Consider the following 16,423-nt stretch of genomic DNA (forward strand, 5'->3'; position numbering starts at 1 on the left):
ACTTCATTAATAGCTGTTTGGAAACCTGACTGTCTGTGAACAAGCAGTACCAAGGAACCTTTTTCCCTCACTATTTATTCCTCTTCTCTTCCCTCAGGAAACAGCCCCAGTGATCTCAGACTGGGTTTTCAGAGTCTGACGTGTAGTTGTACTTGATGGTGCACAAGGAAATGAAAGAGCAGCTTCGTGCCTTATAAAATAACAAATGGTAAATCAGCCACTAATACAATTCACAGGGGCTGCTAAAAGGCTGCTGGATGTCACAAAAACAGCAACCCTTTGAGGTGATGAGATGGGAGCTTCTTAAGTCAACACATGCAGTTGGCTTCTCCCTGGCAGTGCTCCACTTCGGGGCAGGATCCAGGCTCTGATGCCTTCCCCCTCTGGCAGACGGCTGTGAGTGTGCAAACGTCCTCTCTAATTCCAGATTAGCCACAAAGAGGAGTCATCATCCTTAAGAAACAGGCGTGCTTGGAAAGGAAAGGCTGTCTGGAGGCTGCAGGGCACAGCGCTATCCTCAGGTGCTTTGGGATGTCTGAGCAAGGTTCCTGGCACTAAAGGAGAAGAGAAAAAATGCGCATTTCATGCTGAGGGCTGTGTGCCACTGGAACTCAGCTTCTCTACTAGCCCAGGCTTTCTCAAGCTTGGCTTAATAAAATTCAGATCTCATCTAATGAGTTCAGAGGATGCTTCAGAACGTCTCACCGTGAAAAGTGCTGATTTTGCACACCAAGCTGGGGAAGGTTTATGGGACCAAAAGAGTCTCCAAAATCTTTATCCTCACTGACTTGAAGGAGAAGAAGCTCCCTGGGCTGTTAGCAGCACCTCTGCTCCTCCTGCAGCACCTTGTGTCTTTGCTTTTATTGCAGCCGTGCCTGTGGTCACGACACAGCCTCACTGACGCTGCTCCAGCTCTGCCATGGCACTGCAGGACATGCCAGCTGAGCCTGCCTTTGCCCAAATTGAGGGAATCAAACCCATGGGTTTGACAGGCACTGCTTTAGCCCACACAGGAGTGGTTTCTCTGCTTTCTTCTGGATTTCTTTCTCTCTTGTGGTCACTCAGTTGTTGGCTTTAAATGGCAGTTTCTGCAGAGAGGACGTGTGGAAAGGTAGAGTGGCAACTCTGAGCCATTATAGTTGGCAATTAAAAGTGCAACATCTCTTCTGTCATGCAGGGCTTTAGGTTGAAGAAGAAAAGGGGTTACTTCCAAAGCCCTGAATCCCTTTAAATAAATATCAACGAGCATTTGCCTTGCAGCCAGCAAGGGCTGAGGTGAACCAAGCAGTGGCAGCAATGCTCTCTCGGCTGTCTCCCGTCCAGCCTGCTAAATTTAGCAGCCTAGTCAAGCTTCCTTCTCTCTCTTTAATCAGGTAGAGCAAGTGGCATGTTGACTTGCCGGTCGCTGCTGGATCCAGCCCTGCTCTGGTGTTTGCAGCCCCTGGGCAGTGCCTGGGCGGCCGTCTGAGGGGCAGCAGCACTGATGGGCTGCCTCCTAATCTCCCTGCTCCCATCCACACGTGCTGTCCTGATATCCGACAGCCGGTCCCATGCGGGCATCGCGCCAGCGGTGACTTTACAGGCTTTGTGGCAGAGATTATTTAAAGGAGATTAACCCTTCTAAACCCCTTAGATTTTAATTATTTCTGTATGTATTTATAAAACCTGCAGTCTGCTAGTTCCAGGGCACAACTGCCCCAGTCCCCATCCTTAACCTGGATTCGTGAATGTGCAACGCACCCGTGTTGTAGGACAGGGGCTAGGCTGGACGGGGCTCGTTGGATTTTTTATTTATTGCCGTTCTGGAACAATTCACATCTGGAATGAAAACTAAACATTATGGTTTCAAATTGTAAAAAGAGCTAATAATTTGAACGGCTTTAAAATACTAATAGGGTATTAATTGAATTGTTTGAGTCGATGAGGTGTCTCTGGCTAATTATTTTGGTTAGGGCAGCTCTGTCATTAATGCCTCCCCACTGCCCATGTTGTGAGACCCTCTGTCTCGCTGAAGACAGGACTATCTCTAAGGCTGATGTACTGGAAGCCAGGAGAGGGAAGGACTGTTTCTTTTTTCAGTCTTCTAGCAAGTTTATTGTATGCATAATAATGTTAGGAGACCCTGTAGTCTAGAGAACTGTCGTGACTAGCAGGTATTGGTGATAGAAGGGGGAAAAAGGGTGTGCATTTCCATCCTTTCATGCTTTCTCTCCTATTAGTCATGTTAGTGCTAGGCTAATTAGTTCGTTAGAGTTAAGGAGTGGTGGAGGGAGTCTTTCCACTTGGCACGTGAGCTTTAAAACCCAAATAAAACTGGAAGTAGCTCATTTCTGCTTTACAGCACAACCTGGCTTATCTTGGGTGATGCACACCTTGCAATCTTCAGAAGTATATAGAATCCTAGAATGGTTTGAGTTGGAAGGAACCTTAAAGACCTTACAGATCCAACCCCCAGCTGTGGGCAAGGACACCTCCCACTATCCCAGGTTGCTCAGAGCCCCATGCAGCCTGGCCATGGACAGTTCCAGGGATGGGGCAGCCACAGCTCCTCTGGGAAAGCTGTGCCAGGGCCTCCCCACCCTCACAGTAACACCCTCACATACCTGCCTGTTTTGTAAATGCAAGCATAAAAGGTGAGTGTTGGAAGCAAAAAGAAAAAAACCCCACAGCATTATGGACCCCAGTGATCTGAGAAAAAAACAGAGTCATTTTGAATGAATTCCCTAAAATCAGATGATTTTTATTTATTCTTGTCTCCTGAACAAGGAAATAAATGCGTCCAGTGCCAAGGAGTCCATAAATAAATTTTGTTCTTGGAGAATCTCTTTAATATGCACACAGTCCTGCTTCTGTGGTAGTGAACATTTGACCAGTAGCAATTAATTTCTTATCACAGTCTTTCTATGAGGTAAGAAAACATTAGTGTCTCCATTAGGAGGTGGAGAACGGGAGCTCTCCAAGAGCAGATGATGTGCCCGGCTCCATTCCCCTGCCCCACGGCTTGCCAAGAGCTGCTGGAGGGAGAAAGGCATTGCAGGGATGCCTCTCCTGCAGCACAAGCTGGGTGTTCCTTTCCAGGCAGATCCATCCTCCTGATCAAATGATAAGGCTTGGAAATCGTTCAATATCTGTATATTTCAGGATAAGTATCACTAAGCTGATGAATTTTCAGCAGCTTACTGTGAAGCATACAGCATTCCCTGTATTGGCAGGTGGGAAAAGAGAGAAGGAAAAATAATAAAGGTCCTTGGTATGAATCTATTCTGTGTGGAAAGGGTGAAAAAGAGGGTTTCTACCATGTGAACCCATGGCATGTCGATGATTAGGCAAAGTATCCTGCAGGTTAATAAATCTTTTCTCATTCAAATCTCCAGCTGAAAGTGCTGGACCCTGCATCCAGCCCCGGGGAGGGGGGAGCGGGGCAGCAAAGGGTTAAATTTCGGGGCTGTAGAAGCAGATTGTGTTTTCCTTCTATGATGTGGGCTGACAAGACATCAGTATTCTATTCATCTGTTGGGAATTAGGCTGTTAATCCAATCAATGACTCTTGAGCTAGCTGCAGCCTGCCTCCCCACTGGGGAACAATCGGATCAGACGGGAGATTGTTTAAGAGCACAGAGCGGTCCCGGTGTCAGGTGGAATTTCCAAGCATTCCCTAGTGAATTGGGGATGGGAAAGCTGTCTCAGCCCATTTATCCTGCCCCTTAAATAAGCAGGTATCTGCCTCAGCCATGCTAAAGTGATAAAGCAGCAGAGGAGGGCTAACTTTTATGTGGGGAGGGGGCAGGGAAGCACCCTGAGAAGAGAGGTTTTAGCATCCTGCCCTTTGGAACATCATCCTGTCCATAGCTTGGGATGGCATTTGCATGGATTGTCGGGGGCTGGCTCACCCACAGTGCCGTGACACTTGTTACAGCTTTAGGCACTGACTTCTCCAAAAACATTTTTGATCCCTGCAGCTTCCTGGCAGCTTTTCTATTGCACCAACACCCTTGTTTGATGGGCAGCAAGATGCCCGGTGCTGAAAGTAACGGGCAGTAGCAAATATTATTTGGATAACCTATAAATATGTCCAAATACACGGCTGGGCACAGAGTGCTGGGCTGCAAAATGGGTCGAAAATGCTCAACGGCAAAACATCCCTGAGAGTTTCAGTGTTGCTGCATGAGCTGCTGCGTAGGTTCAGAAATCAGTTTGTTCTGCAATTAATGACAGCCATGTCTGCGGTGGGATATTGAGAGCCTGTATCTGTGCCAGCAGCACTACATGCTGATCATAGTAGATGTGATAAATCCCACTGAAATTGCACTTGGAAATTTAGGTACAGCACCAGTTAGAAACTAGGGCGATGAGGGATTAGCGTAACCCTGGCACACTGAACTCCTCGGGCTGGGGGCCTTTGGGAGCTTTAGTAGATGCAGGCTTCAGGAGGGAGCCAGTGGTGGTTCCTGGGCATCCTCTTCTCTCTGAGCTTTCTTAGATCTGCTTTTAACAGCAGCTTTGTGAGCGGAGGCTTCTCCAAATTAGTGCTCCTAAATGAACCACGAGTATGAGCTCCAGCAGTGAATACACGCAGGGACGTCCCCAGGCAGAAAAATCCCTAGCACACAGGCTTGGCTTTAAAGGGCTTCAGCATCCCTCTTCCCTTGATCATAATTTTGAATCAAACAAAAGCTAATGCAATTTTCTTTGCCTTTCAGTAGCAGATTGTGCTGTAAGGGTTCATGCCATTAGAAATGTAATAATTGCTTCTCTATGCAGATCTAATTTATCTGTGAGGCACTTAGAAGATAGGCCAAATGATAGCCCGGCGGTAGGCTCTGGAGAAGGGCCCAAGAGGTGATGATAAAAATCTGTCTAGCACCTTCCATCCTCGGGGATATCTGCCTGGCACAGAGCAGGAAATGGTCAGAATGGGAGGAAGTGAGCAGAGGAGAGAGCTGAGAGCTCTTGGAGAGGGACAGCTCAGAGAGAAAGGGATCTCTGCCAAACCTGCACACACACAGGGGAGGTGGGAGAGTTAATTGAGGAACCAAACTTGAAAGGATGCCCCTGTCACCCTGGGTTATTTGCAATCCCTTAAAAAAAAAAAGCTGTTCATGACCAGTGCGTGCCTTTTGGTTTTGCTTCTGGCAGAGGTTACCCTGTATCCTTTGTCCCGTGGTGTTGGTCCTTGGGGAGTGCCTGAGCTGCCTTGGAGTCGGGTCCAGGGATGCGCATGGAGATGTCTCCTGCTGAATCATCTGGTGGATGATTAGCTCCCGTTGGTTATATTAGCCCCCATTGCCTGGTTTTAGTATTGGTGGGTATGAGCATGTAAATTCTGGTGTGTTGGGCTGTAGCCTTACCCTCAGTCTTCTTGGAGAGAAAATTTCAGAGAGAGAATAAGATGATGATGAGGTTAAAGTAAAGTGTTGGGAAGTTGAAGTCTAAAGTAGAAATAAATGAGAAATAAAAACCTTTTTAAAAGTGGAGGGGAGTATTTTCTTGCTATTTTTCATCTCCCTGGCTTGAGTGAGTGTGTGTCGTGAGGCTGCAGAGATTTATATTACAGCTCCGAAGCACCGGTGCTTGTTCAGAGTCTGTATTATTCTGGCCCTTTTTATTCACTCACCTCCTAAAGATGTAGTGTAAATATTTATCTTCCCTCTGGCCCATCGTGCTGCCCAGGACCCAGTGCTGTTAAACACTCTTATCACCTCATCGTTCTTATCTCCTGCGATCCCTGCCGCCAGCATTCCGAGTTTGTCAATGGGAACGAGCCTTGCACCTTAAAAGGTGCCACAAATGAGCAGAAAGAAGAGGTGATACGGGAAAAAATACCTTCAAATAAAGAGCACCTGTGCTATCCCTCGAAAGGGCAGGGTTAGTGTAGAGGTTTCCTGCTGTGCTTTTCACACTGACGGTGTCTGTGCTTGGGGAGGTGAGGTCTAGGTGTGGAGCAGCAGCCCTCAAGGACAGGTGGGGTCCCCTACAAACCCTTGTGCTGGTGTGGAGGGTCCAGCCCCAGCTTCATCACCAGTACGGGGCCAGGCTGGACCAAAGCTCACCCGGGTAACCAGCATGGATTTGTTTTTCATCCTTCTGCACTGGTGCTAAACGAAACAGGTGAGATGGGGGAAGAGGAGGTGTCTCCCTCCAGGCCACCTTCCCACTGCACACAGCCTGGAGAGCGAATGAAGCAGCTCTGAGCTATCAGTGTTTATCCAGCACTGGTTTTAAAACTGTCCCATGAAACCACAGTCAGACTCTGGCCGGTCAAAATCTACTTGAAGTGGCAAAGCAACAGCAATCGTGCCTTACAGAGTGCACAGCATCTCAGCAGGTTTAGCCAAGCCATTTCCTTGTCTCTGCCCTTCAGTCCAGAACTTGTGTTAGGTTAAGCAGGGAACAGGAATTCCCAAGGAATGAACATGGGATGGCAACGCCGATATAATCCTATCACTTATAAGACAGAATTGACGTGCAGCAGCCAGAGTACCACTTAGCAGATAAGACAGTTGGTCCATCTGCGCTCGGTCCATCTTCTCCCATTTCTCTTGCTTAAATTTCTCAGGAGCAGAACAAAATCCTGTTATCCAATAAGTTATCCACTGGTAGTTGGATTTTCATTGAGTGACATCTGTCACAGTCCATGCATGTAGGAAGTACCCGTGATTTTGTAGCATCTTTGTTTTGATGGGTTTGGTAGACATGGATGTTCATTTTTCATCTCCCAGAAAGGCCGTGCAGCTCAGCTGTCACCCTGACGTGGCCAGATGTGCCAGGAGGCTGTGGAAGCCACAGGGACGGCACATGGCATTAGGAGGCAAGAGGAAATCTTGGAATCAGATCTGTTGTTGGTCAGTAACATGTCCAGGACTGAGCACTCCTACATTTGAGTGTGTCATGGTCTTTTCTTTCCTTCCTGGTCACTCTCTGTCTGCCTGTGTGGCTTCTGCCTTTTCCACAAGCTCCTCCTTTTTACAGATGGAGAATTGCTAAAAGGGCTCTGGGCCGAGGGCCTACCAGTGCCTTGCAAGCCATTACAGAAGGTGTATTGTTGCTTTGAGCCTGGCTGTTCCCCTCTCTTGTGCTGAAGTTCACCGAACCAGAGCAGCTTTCCTCCTTTTTAACCTGTGACAGTGACATTTTTCCAGCTGATAGAGAGGCATGAAAGGGCACTTGTCGGAGGCATCCTGGCTCAGTGTTGGCCCAGAGCTGCCTATCTCCTCTTCCCCACTCACCAGCATCAGCTTCCTTACTCAGCACCTTGTCTTTGGTCCATCTGCTGACAGGATCCATCGGATCACTGCTGGCGTCTCCGTGTTCCTCCCAGCTGTGGAGGATGCGCTCCAGATGCCGTTCTTGGCTGATGCCAATGGGGTGAGGACAGAGTTTTGTACCTGCCCATCCATTGTGTGGGATCATCCATCCCAACACAAACGCATCTCAGGAGAAGAACCTTAAGATGCTCAAGAGGCCGCTGCTTTCTGTTGAACATCAGGAAATAGCCCTTGCATCCAGGCCGGCTACACTTCATCTTCTCTCATCTTCTGCACATCGTGTTTGATTGCAAAACAGACACTCCCAGTGCCTGGCAGGCAATATTTGTTTCACATAATTCCCACAAAGGGAGCTGTAATCCTGACTTTCACAGCCCATCTTTGATTAGTCTCCAGGTGTGACCACTTTGCTCCGAAGGCTCAGCGTTGCCGTACCTGAAGCAGCAGGATTCATCAGGCTGCAATTAGCCACGGTGCTCCAAAAAGCCAAATCAAAGAGGGATTGAGATCAGCAGCTTCCAGAGGGCTTTCAAGGCCTTTAGTGAGTGACCACACTAGAGCTTTTTCCATTTACCTGGATTAAAATTTGTCACAGAGGAAATAGAAGCAAACAGCACGGCATCTGAGAAGTGTAACAAATAGCATTTGGCCGTTGGGCAGGCTCAAAGCAGGGGGAAAATCCGCAGCGTAAATAAAGTGCAAACCATGTTTGCATAACACTGGATTAATAGTTCTTTTTAAAAACCACACTGGGATTAAAGAGACGCATTTCCTATGCCAGGACCTGCACTCCCTCCTTAGGCCAGCAGATGCCAGGAAGTACATCTAAGAGAAATAAAAAACCTTGTTATCCCCAGCCAGCTGCTGAAACAGCAGTGCTTTCTGCAGGCCTTTGGAAGAGGAACAAATGTCTGTAGGATTCCTGGAGCACTCCTATGTGTTTTAGTAGGGAGTTCTGCAGCAAAGCGTTCCTGTGGGAAGGGGTTTCTGCTGCACGGCTCCAGTCCCATTCACCTGGGTTTTGTTGGCTACGGTCGTGGAGGTGGTGATGCAGAGGGGAGCTGGATTCCCATCCCCCAGCCCACACATTTGACATCCTGCCTTTCCAATAACTCATTGGGAGCGCTCCCGCCTCTCCTTCCCCAGCCCTGCTCCGGATTTTGCTGAAGTCAGTGCTGGCCCTGTCACTCCTCCGAGCAGACATGTGCTTAAGGAGAGCTCAGGGGCACTGGCTCACATTGGTTACCTTATTAGTGTGAAATAATCAATGGATGCTGTCCTTGATTCCCTCAGTTCTTTGGTTTGCAGTACCCTCCAATGACACCCATTTGCATTAGGCTGCCCACAGCTGGGGCAGAAATAGGCTTCTGAAATGAGGCATCTTCAAACGCTGCTGGGAGTGACATGAATGGGATGTGGTGGCACGTGGGAAGAAAAATCTGACCCTCCCACACCTTTGCTTGGAAAAGTTGTGAAATGGGTATTTAGGCAGCAAATGCCTGTTAACATCTGGCTTTTTATCCCTGGTGCTGCCATGGTTGTCGTGTTGGTGCAGTATCCAAGAGCAAAGCCTGGCATCTCCCACCCCAAAACACAGGTCATTCCTAATTCCCCAGCTCAACAGGCTTAATATCAAACAGAATAACACACTGGGAAACCAGAAGACTTCCAGCTATGAGTGGAATTTCTACCTGTTTCTCTGTTCTTTTCTCTTTCACCTGCTCCAGAATCTACAACAAACTGTAGAATTTGCACCTTAATCCCAAACATGATGGTAATTAAAAACCTAAGTCTCCATAGACAGATGCAAATAAATTGAGGAGGCAAAGAACTGAATTAGAGGCTAATCCTGGTTGGGGTAGTGAAAGCAAGGGGTCAGTAATTCTTTCCTTCTGTTATTTCACCTGTTCTGGTGGCAGGATGAGACTGTGTCAGGGTGAGGTGCCCGCGTTTGCGGTGCTGGATGTGAACCATCAACTGTGGCAGAGCCCTGGGGAGGGGACACAGGAGTCTGGGAAGGGGACACACTTCCCAAAACATTGCAGCTGGTGCTGAACTGTTAGCTGGAACAGGGCGCTGTGTGCCAGCACCTACAAATCACGCAGTTTGCTTTGCCCTTGTGCTGCAGGTGTTTCACAAGGATGAGTTTGGCACTTGCTCTCATCCCTGTGCCCTTTCCTGACTTGACAGAACTTAACCTGGCTGTTGGGGTAGACCTAAATTGTGAAGGCAGGGACCTAAGATTTATTCAGGTGGAAGGAGCAGGGTGTTTTTCTCCTGAGCGCTCCCTTGTGCTGAAGAGCACAGTGCACTGAGCTGTGTGAGCATCCCAGTGCTCTACCCTTCTCTCAAGTAGTTGGCCAAAGCTGGGTTTGCACTGCAGAAAGCATCAGGAGTAGTGAGATTCCCAGAGTGAGGCCACAGGACTGAAATCCTTCATTTTTATGGGCTGGAAGGGATAACGGTGTGAACTGAATTATACTCACGTCATGACGTGATCCACGCACTGTGACGGGTGGGTAGATATTGATTATCCATCAATCGGGAGTGATGGTGGATGATGATTCAAATCCCAGCTGTCAGGTAGCTGGGTGTCCTGGCTGTTTGTCTAGTCAATTAAAACGTTGCTGTGATTCAGCCTGTTTATTTAAAACTGGGATTTATTTGTATTACAGCAGTGTTACCTATAGCTCTAAAATCAAGTCTCTCTCTTTTTCAGGATGGGGAAGGCCAGACTGCACTCCATTATGGTAAGCTGCCTCTAAGCTTGGCTTGTTCCTTCTCAGCAGCATGGATTTGCAGCTGGAGTAAATGCTCTATACACAATAGCAAATTTCAGGAGAAAAATGAGCAAGGGAGCTGGATTTGATTAACCAGTGGCTAACTCCAGTAGCAAATCCCAGCATGGTAGGGGTAGGAGCCCTGGGAGAAGATTGCTGCCCTCCCTTCGTTCTCCTCTGCAAAAGTCACCTTAAAGCCTTCCTTCTCCCCCAGTTAATGATGCAGACTTTCCCTGTCCACCTCTGTGTCTCCAGGATGTTGGTGTGCCACCTGCAGACCTAGGAGTGGCTCTGGTTGGGGGATGCCAAATCCCTTGGCCTTCAGGAAGGGTCTGTGCCAGTTTTAGCAGGTTACACAGGTCAGGGGAAGGGGGCAAACAAGGTGGCCTCCACCTTCGTGTGTCCTGGTGACAAACCTGTTTGGTCACAGCTGAGAGAGCAGCAGCCTCTCTACTACCAAAATCAGCGGAGGCAAGTCACAGTTGGTGTCCCTCCTACAATTACGGGCTAATTAGATCCGTGATTTAATTGAAAGATTGTTCTATCTCCAAATGAGAAAAGTAGAGACTGAAGTGACGCATGCGGTGCTGATGTGCAGGGAATAGGAAAAATGTATCAATTTAATCTGGATCATAATCTTTTTCCCAAAATTAAGACATAGCCAGTTATTATCTTGTACTCTCTCTTGATGCCTGTCACTGTAATTAAGAGCATACTTGTCATTCTGAAGTGTTTGTGTCTTTCTCTCTCTTCTCGATCTCTCCACAAGGACGTTAGCAGGATGGCAAAATTGCCTTGCAGACATCAGTCCAAAGCGCAGCATTTGGGTCTGGAGCTAAGCTCCCAGATTCCAGGGCTCCTGAACTGAGACTGCAGTTCCAATAATATGTGATTTCTCCCTGTGGGATCTTTTCTGTAGGATACTCAGTTTTGCAAATTCCTGTCAGTGTGACTGGAGTGGTGAATCTGTTGCTTAGCACAGCGTTGTGCGCAGATGGACAGCACTTAAAATGCCACGTTGCCTCTTCCTAAAGCACACTTTGGGCTTTCTCTCTCCTGGGAAGAGGCTTCCCCAACTCTAGGACTGAGGGGTGCACAGCAGATTTAGGTTGTGCAAAAGCATAGCACACATGTGAGTTATCCGAGAGCACTTGCTTCAAGCACGTGCTTGCCCAGTATGTGAAAGGAAGAAGTGGAGGCATCACCTGAGTTTAAATTCCATGCAGGTGGATCCCTCTGGCTGGGGACTGAGGCAGGTTGTTCAACACAAGCAAACATAATTGATTATAATGAACATTTGATTTCAGAAACTGTTTCCTCGATCCACCCTTCCAGCTCAGGTGTTTCAATAACGACAGTTTCCCAGGATTTTCTTCCCAAATGTTTGTTAAGTGTTGAAATTTTTTTTCTTCCCCTTGAGTATTACCCCCTCTCTCCTCCCTGTATATCATCTTTGGGAAGCCTCTCTGGGGTCACTGACACACGGGCCTGGTGTTCCCATGGGTGCCTGGCTGTTCCTGGTGGCCGTCACTGCCCCCAGGACATCCTCCGTCCCTCTCTCGCTGATCTGGCCATAAATCACCCCCAGCTTGGAAACAGCTTCCTAAATGTGGGACTGGGTTTGATTCAAGCTGCTGTTGGCCTGAAACTGGAACTCGCCGTCACCTCCCAGTCCCGTTTGGGTCAGCACTTCACAACTGAGGCGTTCATGGCAGCCGAGAGGCAGGAGAGCTCCCACGGACACCATCCCTGAGCAGAGCAGTGCCTTCACAAGGCCTTCCCTTTTGTTGGAGGCTGTCGGCGGAGTTCAGGGAAGGGTTAAATCCCATCAGCAAGGCAGCCCCCGCTTTTAGGGTGTCTGCATCCCTTTTTATGAGCCGGCGTGGCCTGACAGCTGTCCTTGCGGTGACAGCTCTCCTGATTACAGCCGGTGTCAAACCGCATCCTGCTGGGGGTTATAAATCCCGGCTCCTTCCGATCGGCGCTGACCCCGGCTTTAATCGGGGGTTAAGTGGAGGCCAGCGGCGGGAGCGGAGCCCGTGCCCGTGGCTGTGTGCGTGGTGTCCCTGCCGAGCGAGCGGCCCCTTCTCCTGGGCTCCTCTCCACGCATCCATCCACCCGCCCGGCCACCGGGGACACTGAAATCATTGCCGCCGCCTCTCCCAGAGGAAATCAAGGCTTCTCCGTGGCCGCGGAGCGGGCAGGCTCCGTATCCTCCAGGGCGCTCCGGCTTCCCCGCAAAGCACCATCTGTTCGGCTCTGTCTGCGCCGCGGCAGGGCGGTGGGAGGGGACGCGGCGGGCAGGGAAAATAAATAATAAAAAAAAATTCATCATCTGAACCCTGAGGATTAATGGAGTCGGGAGGCGAACTGCGCTGAATGGAAATCCATCTTCACCCGTGCCGGTGTCAGGGCTGCAGCTCCGGCCCTTGACAAATCGAGGGTCCCGGGGTGTGATAAATCCGGCAGCTGTGCTCGTCCCCAGGGGTGTCCCCAGCCTGCTCAAGGACGAGCGAGCCACCTTTCCCTGTGGGGACCAGCCGCCCGTCCCCAGAAGCTGCCACCGTGCCTTCCTTGGCACCTCTGGAAGTCTCTTTTCTGCAGAGGGGTGTGCCCCCCTTCAGCTCAGCCTCGCCCACACCCCCACCTGCTTCCTCACCAACCTGTTTCCCCTTTCGGACCCCGCTTTTATCTTTTCGATATAAACTCCAATCACACACTGAATTTATTTTAATGAGACGTTACTGCTTGTCCTTTTGGATCAGTAGAAGACTGCAGAGTAATGCGAAAGACACTCTGACTACTAAAGGAGTCAGTCAGTTGCTTTATAGAAACACCCAAAATATGATTAAAACCAATTGCTACCAGTGCAAGAGGAGGCTGCCAGCTTCATGGCCTTGTAAGGCAGATTTTGGCTTCACTAGGATTTGAAGGGAAAATCCAGGGTCTGGGACTTCTGCCGATGTCAGCCAAGTCCAGGTCTTCAGTGTTACGAATTTTCCTGATTTTCCTTGGGGTTTTTTTTTTCTTTCAGCATCCTTAGGTAAGACATCCTAGGACAGAAGAGCTCAGGTCAGACTTGTCTCTATCTTGGCAGAGAAAATCAGTTGCCAGTAAGAGGTGTGAGGAGTAAAATGTGTGCCATTAACAGCAGTCCCAGGCCATGGGCACGATCGCCTGGACCTGGTGCTTAAGGAAGTGGTGGCCAGCAGCTATAAACCACCTGAATTTTGTGCGAAGAGAAATGATGGGCCAAAGTCAGGAGCGAGGCAGTTCTGAAGATGTCGTGCCTGGGATGTGCTGCCTGCTCCCTGAGGGATTCAAGAGGCAGGTGAGGGGTGAGGGCTTATAGCTCCATTATAGATGCAGAATGCGATATAAATTCTGGGTGCAAAAGCAGGCAGGGAATGCTTTCCCAGGTGGCACTTTGGGGGTCCCTGCAGTGCTGCAGTAGCACTTTGGGAGCCCTTCCCAGGCTCAGCCTCCAGTCCTGGATGTGAAGGAGCCTTAGCCAAGCTGTGTCCAGGCTCCCTCTGTGTCCCAGGTGATGCCCTGCAGATCCCTCGGCTCCCAGCACCTCAGGCTGGACCGCGGGCTCCGGGTGCTGGTTGCACCAGTGGCATCCCCTCGGGAATTCTGGCTTTGCATTGCTCTCACTCTGTCTTTCCTCCTTCCTCTGCACTGTTAAATCCAGAGCAATACATGGAGTCCTGAGCGCTGCCCCAGCAATGCTCTGCTGCGCCGGGCCAGGTGCTGAGCTGGCGTTTCCTGCCTCCAGCTACGGCCAAAAACGCCCCTCGCCGCCACCTCGGGCCGGCATCCCCACGCTAACCCTTCCCTTTCTCCCCCCAGCTGCCACCTGCGAGTTTTTGGACATCGTGGAGCTGCTGCTGCAGTGGGGAGCCGACCCCAGGCTGCGGGACCAGGAGGGCTGCCTGCCCGAGGAGGTGACGGACTCCAAAGCCATCACTTCGGCTCTGCAGCGGCACGGCGCCGGCGAGCCCTGACCCCCCGGGGGGACAGAGATGCTCTGCAATAACATCCCTTTCCCCGCTCCCCGCTGCCCTCCCCAAGCACCTGGGGCCTTGGAGGGACCTTTGAAAGCCCGGGGTCTGGCTGGGCTCTCCAGCACGAGGGCCAAGCGCATGCCATGGGCAGGATGGCATCAGGGCTTGGCACGCTCTGACGTTTATCAGTATTTGGGGGGGGGGAGAGGGGAGGGGGCCTGGAGGAGGCCCCAGGTGTTATTTTAATGTCTCAAAGACCAGTACTGTATGGGCTGTCTCACCAGAGCAGCGTGGGCTGACCGGTCGGCTCCTCTGTGGGGATGCGGGGCCAGGTGAGATGCTCGTCTCTCCCGTTCAGGTTGAATTTCGGTTTGTTGGTTGTTTTGTTTTTTTTTTTCCCCTGGGTCCAAACAAATAATATAAATAAAAGCACAGTCTTGGGATCGAGGCTCGGTGTGTTTGTTTGGGTTTGTTGGTTGTTTTTTTTTTGCAGGGGGTGATTTGGAAGCTGTAAGAATGGGAGGCAGCTCAGCGCAGCCATAACCCTTGGGAAGTTTTGCTCGAGCACTTGTCCTGGGGAGGGAGAGTTGCAAAGACGGCAGGGTCATACAGGTGTCTGTCTGTCCCTCTGGTTCTCACCCAACGCAGCCTGTCCAAGCTGACAGGACTTTTACCACTTTGCTGGATTGAATGGCTTTAAATCCCACCTCCGTTAGCAGCTCCAGGGCCTCCTGCTGTGTGCCCATCCCTGGAATGGCTCCTTCAGGGCTGAGGTGTGGTAAGAGCTGAGCACAGACAAACCTGCAGCCACCCTGTCACCCCTCTGGGTCTGCCTCCGACACTTCATGATCTTCTCAGCTGGACAGGTGCCCAGAATGGGGGAAAATGCCCCATGTCCATGCCTGAGTGCTGGAGCGATGTGGGATGATCATGGGGTTTAGTGCTTCCTCAGCAGCGTCCCAACTGGCCCACTGTTGTGCTCCTCTGAGGAATGGTTTTTCCCCTCAGAGTCCCCCTGAAACCTGTGCTATGTAGTTTAACCCTTTTTCCCTATCATACCTACTCCTGACCCTGTTGGCTCAGGGCCAATATCTTTCCTTGGCCCAAAACTAGATATACCCCTGTTTCTTCCTGGTTCTCTCTCTCTCTCCTCAGCCTCCTGGAACATCACATCGAGAATAAAGCCTGGACGGAAGCTGGGGGTGAGAGCCACTCTTTTGAAATCTCTATTCTGTCTCTCTGAAATATATTTCCCTAAACCCCCTGAATAACTGAGCTAGCGAGAGCCAGGGGGGTGGCTACAGGGAAGACTATTTTCAGCCCACAGGAGCTGCCAGGGGTGGGTTTGTGCTGTGGGAGAGCTCCCAGCTGGGAGGGAGGGAGGGAGGGAGGCTGCTGCACTGGGTGGCAAGAGGAGACCGTGGCTTCCCTGCGGGATATTGCCATGAGTTTGCTCTTCCCAGACAAGATTTACAGCCTGGGGGGGAGCAGAGGAAACCTCCATGGCTGTGACAGGAAGCTGCTTGCCATCAGGTTCTGCAGAATACAGCCTGAGAAAAAGAATGGGAACGTTCCCTTGGCTAAGGACTGGCTGGGCAGCAGGCACACGTGGGTTCTGACCCTCATGGTGCTGTGGCTCCTGCCAGCGTTTGCTGACGCTGACAAAGTCGCTGCGCTGGCTCCAGCAGCCCCCACACCACGCACAGCACAGCACAGCACGGGCCAGGCTCCGTGGTGGGGACAAAATGGCCTGGGCAGCTTATTTCCCATTCATTAATATTCAGCCAGACCCCCCCCATGGCTCCTGCTCCCCTTGCCCCTGCCCAGGGCAGCGGCAGGCTGGCAGCGGCCGCGCTCATCCCAGCCTGGCGCTTTTGCATCGGGACGCAGGTGAAGCCAAGATGCCAGCCCCTTCACTGGGGTCACACTGGCGCTGTGAGGGAGACGTGGTGGCACCGGGGTTGGGGACAAGCGAGGCCAGCCCGTAATGCACGGCCACTGCCTGGCCTGATGGACACGCTGGGTAATAAAAATCTCTGTTAAAGCCGGGATGAAAAGCAGCAGCCGCGGTGCCGGTGCTTTCAGAGAGCACATTTGGGGCCTGAGCGCTCAGCCCTGGAGATGTTTATAGCACTTTAGGCCTGTTTGTGAGGTTGGAGCCTTTCCAAAAAAAAAAAAAAAAAAAAAGAAAGCGGGGGTGGGGGGGGGAGGAGAGAAAGACATATATTATTGTTTATAATCTGCTTTATTCAGCCAAACCTTTCCCCAGCAGCCTTGCGGATTGCTGTTAAATCCCTCGGTGCCTTTAACTACCGATACAGAAAGTGGTTAATGTGCATTTGCCCTAAGCTTGGCATCTACTCCAGGAAAT

The 16,423-nt window shown here is 50.5% G+C and overlaps 1 protein-coding gene across 1 annotated transcript in view; it reads left to right on the top strand.

The window, feature by feature from the left end:
• ACBD6 (acyl-CoA binding domain containing 6) overlaps nt 1-14,500 on the top strand; it is an 81,899-nt gene extending 67,399 nt beyond the window's left edge. Inside the window, exons 7-8 of the mRNA XM_040073483.1 lie at nt 9,985-10,015; nt 13,898-14,500. Coding sequence (XP_039929417.1) covers nt 9,985-10,015; nt 13,898-14,052 — 186 coding nt within the window. The 3' untranslated portion in view covers nt 14,053-14,500. The remainder of the gene's footprint in view (nt 1-9,984; nt 10,016-13,897) is intronic.
• Nucleotides 14,501-16,423: the final 1,923 nt, after the last annotated feature.

This window comes from Hirundo rustica, chromosome 9 (genome assembly GCF_015227805.2).
Source record: "Hirundo rustica isolate bHirRus1 chromosome 9, bHirRus1.pri.v3, whole genome shotgun sequence".
In the NCBI taxonomy this organism is placed as follows: domain Eukaryota; kingdom Metazoa; phylum Chordata; class Aves; order Passeriformes; family Hirundinidae; genus Hirundo; species Hirundo rustica.